Source organism: Salvelinus fontinalis, chromosome 16, assembly GCF_029448725.1.
Source record: "Salvelinus fontinalis isolate EN_2023a chromosome 16, ASM2944872v1, whole genome shotgun sequence".
Lineage (NCBI taxonomy): Eukaryota > Metazoa > Chordata > Actinopteri > Salmoniformes > Salmonidae > Salvelinus > Salvelinus fontinalis.
In genome coordinates this window covers 46,963,121-46,974,648 of record NC_074680.1, presented here as the reverse complement: position 1 = coordinate 46,974,648, position 11,528 = coordinate 46,963,121, and the positions used below count along the sequence as shown (strand labels likewise).

The 11,528-nt window shown below is 43.0% G+C and overlaps 1 protein-coding gene across 1 annotated transcript; it reads right to left on the bottom strand.

The window, feature by feature from the left end:
• Positions 1-594: 594 nt before the first annotated feature.
• On the bottom strand, positions 595-2,264 carry LOC129813440 (putative nuclease HARBI1). Its single transcript, XM_055865773.1, has 4 exons — positions 1,832-2,264; positions 1,647-1,762; positions 1,439-1,550; positions 595-1,344 (listed from the first exon to the last, which is right to left on the bottom strand). Exons 1-4 carry the CDS (start codon positions 2,262-2,264, stop codon positions 974-976), a joined length of 1,032 nt encoding a protein of 343 aa, XP_055721748.1. The 3' UTR covers positions 595-973.
• Positions 2,265-11,528: the final 9,264 nt, after the last annotated feature.

The following is an 11,528-nucleotide window of genomic DNA, read 5'->3' as shown; positions in this document are numbered from 1 at the left end:
TTCTGTGGAGCTAGCCTGCTCCAGACCAGGCTAAATTCCGGGATCTATTTAATCTCATCCCTAATGTCAGTCAGCAGTCACCACAAATGGAAACCAATAGTTATTTCACTGCTCACTATACATTGTTATCACATATAACTAGACCCACTGTCATTTAAACGTTTGTGATCATTAATTTCAATGATTTTGGATAAAAAATAATTTTTAGATGATGTTGCTATCATTAGATAATTTACAGTTTCCCATAGACTATAAGGCTATATATAAAATGATAGAATATTAGGGCCACAGAGGGGAAAAAAAACACAAGTAATAATATTGTAACCAGTTGTTTTAAAGGAGGACAGTTGTTAAAATGACAGATGTGGGGCATTTCGTGTAATTGTACTTCAGTATGGTTTCATAAACAAAGACATGCTGATGTGCCAGAATATTAAGTATCACATTGTCATAAGTATCAAAACAATATGTAGCTTTTCTGCAGAAAGAACCAGCCTCATAAATTTATGACTTTATCCTTTTTCTTCAGTGTGGCCCTAGTACTCTGTCATATAAACAAATACACATTCCATATGAATATAAAAACACAATGTGTAACATTATGTTCCTTTATTGAATAAGGACAAAACAAAGCAGGTAAACCATCAGCTCCTTTCGAAACTGAAGTCACAGTGACTCTATAAGATGGAAAGCACAGAATCCAAGCATATTATACAAAATGATACATACACATTCAAAGGTCTGTATATAACACACCCTGCATGTCTGCACACTAAAATAAATGCAGGACAAATCCATACACATCAACTGAACAGACAAATGAATGGATGCAGTAGCCTCCCTGCAGCCTTGTATTACACACAGTATACCGCACAAACATCATGAGGCCAAATTCGTAAAAAAACGAACCAAAAAAAAACCAAATTCCTCTGCCACCGCAGGACATATTTAACCAAAATTGAAAGCACACATACTAACTAAAATAATTCAACACATATTGGTCCCTCAGCAGCCGACCACTGTCGTCATCAGGGAAGATTGCCGGATTGTCCCAGTCCATGGCTGGTGGCACTCTGGGGGCCCTCTCCTTCCTCAGGCAGGCCACATTGTGGAGGACAGCACAAGCCACAGTAATATCACATGCCCTAACAGGGCTGACCCTTAATTTGTGAAGGCAGTGAAAGTGTGCCTTCAGGAGGCCAAAGGTCATTTCAACTCTGGCCCTGGTCCTGGCATGGGCATGGTTGTAGGCCTGCTGTGCTTCCTGGGGGTCTGTGAAAGGTGTCAGGAGAAAAGGCTGGCAGCCATACCCCCTGTCTCCCAGCAACACACCAGAGAATTCACCTGTCAACACAAAATCTCATCATTACTACCTCATAAACACAGTGATATTCTTGACACAGCCATGATGGTTATAAATAGGGGTTGTGTGGCTTACCTTGTGATAGGCACTGATAGATTTCAGAGGCCCGAAAGATTCTGGAGTCATGGACTGAGCCAGGCCATTTTGCCACAACATTGCTGATCACACAGTCAGCATTGCAGACCATCTGAAATCATAAGATGAGGAATATTACACCAATCAATGCACATCACTGGCAATGCAGAGTGTTCGTCAATGGACAATATCAAAAAGTTATGTTCACCTGAACATTAATGCTGTGAAAGGATTTCCTATTCACAAAATCAGCCTCATGGGCACCTGAGGGGGCTTTTATCCTTATGTGTGTGCAGTCCACTGCACCAATGACATTGGGGAAACCTGTCACACAAAGTAATGAGTATCCTACTATGTGTTAACAGTTGTCCTGTAATTTGTAGATCCTCTTACCTGCAATCCTATAGAACTCCTCTTTGATGTCACAGAGTCTTCTGTGGCCAGGGAAGGAGATGAAGACATCTGCTAATGCTTTGATAGCCAGACACACACTCCTTATTGTGCGGCAAATTGTGGCCTTGTTCAGCTGTTCTGCATCCCCCACTGAGTACAGGAAGGCTCCACTAGCAAAAAAGCGCAAGGCCACACAAACCATTTGCTCCACACTCAGTGCATGGCTCCGTGCAGTGCGGTGCTTAATCCTGGGACCCAGTAGTCTGCATAGATACCTGATGCCATCTGCAGAAAACCTGTATCTTTCATATAGATGGTCATCAGGGAAGGCCAGTGGGTCCAACCGGTCCCTGAAGACCCTTTCTCGCCTGAAGGCTCTCCTCAGCACAAGTGCTTCTTCATCCACCACATCTCGCACGAATGGGCATGCCATTGTCAGAGCAGAAAGGAACACACAATTTTGGGCCTTCATATAGGCTAGTGGCCACACCTGGTGCTGGGGGGGTGGGCAAAAGAGGGCGATGCCTTATAACGATGACTTGGTTGTACTGATTGCTGGGAAAATAAAAAAAACCTTAGAAAGATGCCACCGTCCTGTGTGCTCACAATAAGAGCTCATATGTCATGGCTCACTTGACTTTACGAGAATATACCTAATTTTTATTTTGAGCTGTGTCATCTTCTTGGAGCTGGGGGAGGAAAGAAAAATAATGATTAATACATTTGTGTTACAGTTAGCATACAGTGTACATTGAAGGCATATCTCACCTCCCTCTCAAGTTTTTTTATTTGAAGGTCCAGTTTCCTAATTGTCCTCTTTTTTATTTCGGACTCCAGTGCAAGATTTTCCATCTTTTTCTTCTTGTACTGAATGTCTATGTCTGCCAGTTCTATTTGGCGCCGGAGGTGGTTGCCATACAACTTTCTGATAGCTTGTGAGCTCTGTGAACACAATACAATTAGCGCAGCTGGAATTTGGCAGGATGTGGTGTCCTTTTATTAATACGCACTATGTTGCCAGGCTGGTTTTCCCACTGTATAGCATCTGGGTCCTGTAAAAGAAATTAGATTTTTTGATTTTGATGAGGACTCCTCACCATTGTAGAGTAAATAGTACTTTCACAGTCTTAACATGATACCTCATGCCTTCTGGAATCCAGAGAGATGGTCTCCTCCTCATCATCGTCTCCATCATGTGCTGTTGCTGCTGCACTGGGGCCTTCACCCTATCACATTTAATCGGATTCATATTGAAGCTAGTAGACAAGACATGCCAGGCCTACAGTATGCCTTTGATGGAGTACTCACTGGATCAGCATCGTCTGGTGCTTGTGCTGGTGGCTCTAACAGGAACACAGTGCTGCCAGACACTGCAAGGCAATAGGTAAACCAAAGTCAGACAGTCCAAATTGATTCAATATGAATGTGGTTGTATCCCATGTAGAGATGGAAGGACATACCTTGAATGAAGCGGGTGGCATCTTGGGAGGAACCTATGCTGGTCTCTTTCCCCCCAGGGATCCCCTCTAAGACGGGCCTGCCTTTATTTAGCTCCAAGGCCATGTCCTCTGCTGGGGTAAGGTCAGCCTTTGGTGACCCACCACCCGTGCCTTGTCTGTGGGTATTCTTTTTCACTGCTAAAACAGTACAGACAATGTGTGAGCAGGCACCTTCTGGGTACAATATATGCTTGTGCTTTGTTAAATATTAGTCAGGGACCATACCATTCTGCAGAATGTTCTTGTATTTGATTTTGACCTGCTGCCATGTCCGTTTTGGCCCGTTCATGTTTAATCTACACACACATTTAATGGAGTCACACTGCAAAAAATTACTTGGTATTTTTGTCTTGTTTTCAGTAAAAATATCAAAAAATGTATCATAGCTTTATACAGTGTGATGGAGTTACTTTACACAATTTCACTCATATCTGCAGTGCATTTCAATTAAAAATGTAACCGTTTCATAATTACAGTACAACTGCATTTTTGGAGATGTGAATTAAATATTTGAATTGTAATTGTGATGTTTCAGCGGAGCGGTGACTGTGTAATTGTGCACTACTTACGCATTCAGGCGGTCTGCAATACTTTGCCACGCTTTTTCTCTTTGCTTTATCACTGTGGCGGTGTTGCCTTTCTTCTTAATTATATCTTTTACCTCCTCGTATGCCTCCATGAGGATTTGTGCTTCCGACGGGGAAAAGTACGCGGCTCTAGTTGCCATGGTAAATCAGTTGATCTGTGGCGGGGTCTATTTGAGTGAGCCGTGAGCGCGCACCTATCCAGGATTGGTTTCACCTGGCTTAATGAATCCGTGTCTGCTCATTGCTCATCCTGGCTTGGTCTTTGTGCAACCAATTAAGCCTGGACGCACATGTTTTGGCTTCATTGAGCTCAGCTGAGTCATTTATCCCGGATGTCTTAATTCTACTTTTGTGCAACAGGCCCCTGGTCTGCTTAAGTGTGCAGCACACACTATTGCTGGCTCAGTAGCCCACATTTTTGATTTAACATTGTTATCAGGAAGTATTCAAAAAGCATGGACATCTACATATGTGCTGCCACTCCATAAGGGTGGGGATACAAATGATCTTGACAACTATCGCCCCCATTTAAAGACTATCTTGTTTAGTTAAGATTCTAGAATCTTTGGTTAATGTACAACTTTGTTCCTTTTAATCTGATAATTGTATTCGTAATATAAACCAATCAGGGTTTAGGCCTGGGCATAGTACTACAACAGCAACCACGCTAGTTGTTAATGATCTTGTCATTGCCTTGGATGCTAAAAAGATCTGTGCTGCCTTGTTCATTGACCTGTCAAAGGAGTTCGACACTGTTGATCATTGTGTTTTGCTGAAGAAATTATCAAGAGTAGGACTGGGATATTTAAAAAAACATTTTTTAATTCACCTTTATTTAACCAGGTAGGATAGTTGAGATTAAGTTCTCATTTGCAACTGCGACCTGGCCAAGATAAAGCAAAGCAGTTCGACACATACAACAACACAGAGTTACACATGGGATAAACAAACATACAGTCAATAATACAGTAGAAAAAAGTATATATACAGCATGTGCAAATGAGGTAAAATAAGGGAGGTAAGGCAATAAATAGGCCATGACGGCGAAGTAATTAGAATATAGCAATTAAACGCTAGAATGGTAGATGTGCAGAAGATGAATGTGCAAGTAGAGATACTGGGGTGCAAAGGAGCAAGATAAATACATTAAAAAAAATTAATTCACCTTTATTTAACCAGGAAAACTAGTTGAGAACAAGTTCTCATTTACAACTGCGACCTGGCCAAGATAAAGCAAAGCAGTGCGACACAAAACAACACAGAGTTACACATGGATTAAACGAACGTACAGTCAATAACACAATATAAAAAAGAAAGTCTATATACAGTGTGTGTCACGTATTTCTAGGAGTGGTGGGTGTTGAGTCAGGCGCAGAGAGCAAACTTCCAAAGAAATGCGTATATTGCGCGTGGTCTAGCCAAACAAAAAGGCCAATGACCACATAACACCTATGTCTCCAAAACAGAGAAAAACCATACAATACGCAGGCGAAAATACCAACAGCACCACTTACAGTAAGGACAGGCCCGCACAACAGCAAGAGAGCACTAGAAGTTTAAATAGACAAATAATAAACCAAAATGAGCAACAGGTGAAAACAATCAAGAAAAAACAAACCGGAAGGAAAAAGGGATCGGTGGCAGCTAGTAGACGGTGACGACGACCGCCGAGCGCTGGAAGTCATGACAGTGTGTGCAAATGGTAAGGAGGTAGGCAATAAATAGGCCATGGTTGCGAAGTAATTACAATTTAGCAGAATAACACTGGAGTGATAAATGAGCAAATGATGATGTGCAAGTAGAGATACTTGTGTGCAAAAGAGTAGAAAAGTAAATAAAAACAGTTTGGGGAAGAGGTAGGTAGATTGAGTGGGTTATTTACAGATGGACTATGTACAGCTGCAGCGATCGGTTAGCTGCTCAAATAGCTGGTGCTTAAAGCTAGTGAGGGAGATATGTGTCTCCAGCTTCAGTGATTTTTGCAGTTCGTTCCAGTCATTGGCAGCAGAGAACTGGAAGGAAAGGCAGCCAAAGGAATTGGCTTTGGGGGTGACCAGTGAGATATACCTGCTGGAGCACGTGCTACGGGTGGGTGTTGTTATCGTGACCAGTGAGCTGAGATAAGGCGGGGCTTTACCTAGCAGAGACTTGTAGATGACCTGTAGCCAGTGAGTTTGGTGACGAGTATGAAGCGAGGGCCAGCCAACGAGAGCATACAGGTCGCAGTGGTGGGTAGTATATGGGGCTTTGGTGACAAAATGGATGGCACTGTGATAAACTGCATCCAATTTGTTGAGTAGAGTGTTGGAGGCTATTTTGTAAATGATATCGCCGAAGTCAAGGATCGGTAGGATGGTCAGTTTTACGAGGGTATGTTTGGCAGCATTAGTGAAGGATGCTTTGTTGCCTAAATAGGAAGCCGATTCTAGATTTAATTTTGGATTGGAGATGTTTAATGTGAGTCTGGAAGGAGAATTTACAGTCTAACCAGACACCTAGGTATTTGCAGTTGTCCACATATTCTAAGTCAGAACCGTCCAGAGTAGTGATGCTAGACAGGCAGGGAGGTGCGGGCAGCGATTGTTTGAAGAGCATGTATTTAGTTTTACTTGCATTTAAGAGCAGTTGGAGGCCACGGAAGGAGAGTTGTATGGCATTGAAGCTCGTCTGGAGGTTAGTTAACACAGTGTCCAAAGAAGGGCCAGAAGTATACCGAATGGTGTCGTCTGCATAGAGGTGAATCAGAGAATCCCCAGCAGCAAGAGCGACATCATTGATATATACAGAGAAGAGAGTAGGCCCAGGAATTGAACCCCGTGGCACCCCCATAGAGACTGTCAGAGGTCCGGACAACAGGCCCTCCGATTTGACGCACTGAACTCTATTAGAGAAGTAGTTGGTGAACCAGGCGAGGCAATCATTTGAGAAACCAAGGCTGTTGAGTCTGCCGATAAGAATGTGGTGATTGACAGAGTCGAAAGCCTTGGCCAGGCTGATGAATACGGCAGCACAGTATTGTCTCTTATCGATGGCGGTTATGATATCGTTTAGGACCTTGAGCGTGGCTGAGGTGCACCCGTGACCAGCTCGGAAACCAGATTGCATAGCGGAGACGGTACGGTGGGATTCGAAATGGTCGGTAAACTGTTTGTTAACTTGGCTTTCGAAGACCTTAGAAAGGCAGGGTAGGATGGATATAGGTCTGTAGCAGTTTGGGTCTAGAGTGTCTCCCCCTTTGAATAGGGGCTTTCCAATCTATAGGGATCTCAGACGATACGAAAGAGAGGTTGAACAGGCTAGTAATAGGGGTTGCGACAATTTCGGCAGATAACTCTAGAAAGAAACGGTCCAGATTGTCTAACCCGGCTGATTTGTAGGGGTCCAGATTTTGAAGCTCTTTCAGAACATCAGCTATCTGGATTTGGGTGAAGGAGAAATGGGGGAGGCTTGGGCAAGTTGCTGTGGGGGGTGCAGGGCTGTTGACCGGGGTAGCCAGGTGGAAAGCATGGCCAGCCGTTGAAAAATGCTTATTGAAATTCTCAATTATCGTGGATTTATCGGTGGTGACAGTGTTTCCTATCCTCAGTGCAGTGGGCAGCTGGGAGGAGGTGCTCTTATTCTCCATGGACTTAACAGTGTCCCAGAACATTTTTGAGTTTGTGCTACAGGATGCACATTTCTGCTTGCAAAAGCTAGCCTTAGCTTTCCTAACTGACTGTGTATATTGGTTCCTAACTTCCCTGTAAAGTTGCATATCACAGGGGGCTATTCGATGCTAATGCAGAACGCCACAGGATGTTTTTGTGCTGGTCAAGGGCAGTCAGGTCTGGAGAGAACCAAGGGCTATATCTGTTCCTGGTTCTACATTTTTTGAATGTGGCATGCTTATTTAAGATGGTGAGGAAAACACTTTTAAAGAATAGCCAGGCATCCTCTACTGACGAGATGAGGTCGATATCCTTCCAGGATATCCGGGCCAGGTCGATTAGAAAGGCCTGCTCGCTGAAGTGTTTTAGGGAGCGTTTGACAGTGATGAGGTGGTGGCTGTTTGACCGCAGACCCATTACGGATGCAGGCAATGAGGCAGTGATTGCTGAGATCTTGGTTGAAAACAGCAGAGGTGTATTTGGAGGGCAAGTTTGTTAGGATGGTATTTATGAGGGTGCCTGTGTTTATAGCTTTGGGGTTGTACCTGGTAGGTTCATTGATCATTTGTGTGAGATTGAGAGCATCCAGCTTAAATTGTAGGATGGCCGGGGTGTTAAGCATGTCCCAGTTTAAGTCACCTAGCAGCACGAGCTCTGAAGATAGATGGGGGGCAATCAATTCACATATGGTGTCCAGGGCACAGCTGGGGGCAGAGGGGGGTCTATAGCAAGCAGCAACGGTGAGAGACTTGTTTCTGGAAAGGTGCATTTTTAAAAGTAGAAGCTTGAATTGTTTGGGCACAGACCTGGATAGTAGGACAGAACTCTGCAGACTATCTCTGCAGTAGATTGCAACACCACCCCCTTTGGCAGTTCTATCTTGTCGGAAAATGTTATAGTTAGGGATGAAAATTTCAGGGTTTTTGGTGGTCTTCCTAAGCCAGGATTCAGACACGCATAGGACGTGTTGGGAGAGTGTGCTAAAGCAGTGAATAAAACAAACTTAGAGAGGAGGCTTCTAATGTTAACATGCATGAAACCAAGGCTTTTACGGTTACAGAAGTCAACAAATGAGGGCACCTGGGGAATAGGAGTGGAGCTAGTCACTGCAAGTACTGGATTAACCTCTACATCACCAGAGGAACAGAGGATGAGTAGGATAAGGGTACGGCTAAAGGCTATAAGAACTGGCCGTCTAGTACGTCCGGAACAGAGAGTAAAAGGAGCAGGTTTCTGGGCGCGATAGAATAGACTCAAGACATAATGTACAGACAAAGGTATGGTAGGATGTGGATACAGTGGAGGTAAACCTAGGCATTGAGTGATGATGAGAGAGATATTGTCTCTAGAAACATAATTTAAACCAGCTGATGTCATCGCATGTGTGAGAGTTGGAACTAAAGGGTTGGATAAGGTATATTGAGCAGGGCTAGAGGCTCTACAGTGAAATAAGACAATAATCACTAACCAGAACAGCAATGGGCAAGGCATATTGACATTAAGGAGAGGCATGCGTAGCTGAGAGATCATAAGGGTCCAGTGAGTAGTGAGGCTGGTTGGAGACACGGCAATTCAGACAGCTAGCGGGCCTGGGCATGCAAGCTAGCAGAATGGCCTCAGAGGGACGTCGCGACGGAGGAAGTCTGTTCAGAGCCTCCTCGTGCATTTAGGTCACTAGACCAGTCATGATGGATTAGTAGGGTTCCGTGTGGTAAAGGGGACCCGTCCAATTGGCAAAAATAGGTATAGTGGGCCAAGAAATTGTCCGATGGACCTATTCAGCTAACAGCCGATATGCTCTAGACAGCTAGCGGGCCGCGGCTAGCAGATGGTCATTCAGGGGATGTCGCGACGGAGGGGCCAGTTGAATAACCCCCTCGGGCAGATTACGTTGGTAGTCCAGTCGTGAAGTACCGGCGGGGCTCTGCACCGGCAGTAAAATGGGTCCAGGCCAATTGGCAAAAGATGTATTGTAGCCCAGAAGTGGCTAATGGAACTCTTCAGCTAGCCGGGAGATGGGCCTAGCATGGGCTAGCTCCAGGCTAATTGGTTTTTGCTTCGTGACAGAGACGTTAGCCAGGAGTAGACACTCGGATTGCAGCTAGCTAGCTGCTATGATCCAGGTGGAAAGGTTCAGAGCTTGCGGTGGGAATCCGGGGGTATGGAGAGAAAATAGGTCCGGTTATGCTCTGGTTTGAATCGCGTTGTGCAAACTGGCGAGAGTTTTCCAAGCTAAAGGTTAGCTGATGACCGCTAGCAGTATATATAGATATATACAGCCTGTTTATGGTTTCAGAATTATCTTAGCGACAGAACTCAGGCCATCTTGATAGACGGGGTTAAATCTGAGTTATCTTAGCGAAAGAATTCAGGCCATCTCGATAGATGATAGATGGGGTTACATCAGAATTTCTTGAGATTCAAAAAGGTGTTCCTCAGGGTTTGATTATGGGTCCATTGTTCACCTTGTATATTAATGACATAGGAAACACTGTTAATACTTGTAACATTCATCTCGATGCAGATGACACCGTTTTGTGTTCCTGTGCCACCTCAGGGTTAGGGTTAGGGTTAGGGTTGACCCTCAGTGCAGAAGGCCATTCGTTAACTTCAGCATGACTTTAGTTCAATTCAGAAATCACGTACAGATCTTAAATGAGTGTTAAATACAAGTAAAACCAAGCTCATGTTGTTCTCTAGGTCACGAAATGTTGACCCTGAGGACCTGCATATTTGCGCTATAAATGGAGCCCAAATTGAGCTTGTTTCTCAATATAAGTACCTGGGCGTCTGGATTGATGACAAGTTGTCCTTTGTAACGCATAGAAAAAAATCTGACTAAGAAGCTAAGATCAAAGATAGTTTTTTTATATCGAAATAAATCTGGCCTTAGTATTAAAAATAGGAGAAAGATTGTTCAAACAACACTTCTCCTTGTATTGGATTTTGGTGATATTGTTACTGTACACACGGCAACCTCTGTTTTAAAAACCCTTGGTTTTACATACAAATAAATATATAGAATATATATAGCTCCTATGCCCCATTCACAACCTTCATTTGGGATTTTTAAATCATTTTAATACAAATATTTAATACTTTGTATTTTACATTTTTATCTATTTATATATTTTGTTCAAAAAGGCAGCGGGGGTTAGTGGCTCAGTTGTCAAGTCTACCATTCAGCAATACGTTTTATAACAGAGGACAATGTTAGGACTCATCATTGTAGTCTGTATATAAAATGTGGGATTGAACCTCTCTGTCTGTAAGAAGAGAGCTGCATTCTCTTGTATTTATTTACAAAGCAATCTGACAGAAACTCCCTCCATATGTAACTTCGTTAATTAAGATAAGAACCATAAGTTACCAAACCTGTTCACAGGAGTGGATAACACTAGAGATCCCTTCAGTCTACACAGATTTGGGAAAATCTGCATTTCGTTTTTTTTTTGCCTCTAATTTGTTTAACAATATGCAGAGTTCACTGCAGTTAGATGTACTGGTGGCACTCAGGAAGTTTACATGATTGACTGAGGACCTCTATGTAGTTGAATGTGATTTTATTAAATGTTCATTTTTGTTTATTGTGCTGAATTATATTGTTTTATACACATGTGTATGTTTTAATATCCTGTTTTTATTGTAATGTGTACAGGGCTCTCTTGTACAAGAGATGTTTAATCTCAATGTGACTCCCTGTTTAAATGGGTTAAATAAAATAAATAAAGGTATTCCCTGTGAATCTGGTGATGTTTTTCTCCCCTGTTCAGAGAAATTAGTCATTGACGTTTGCTTGCATTATTTACCGTAAAGTATGTGTGATAGTACCAAGTTCTGACCACTAGATGCCGCTGCTGCTACTATACCATCACATTATTTTATCAATTTTGCTGGTCTCTTGTGTTTATTAAATAGATCACAACATTTAATTTGCAACTTTGGGCAGAAAACCAATAGATTT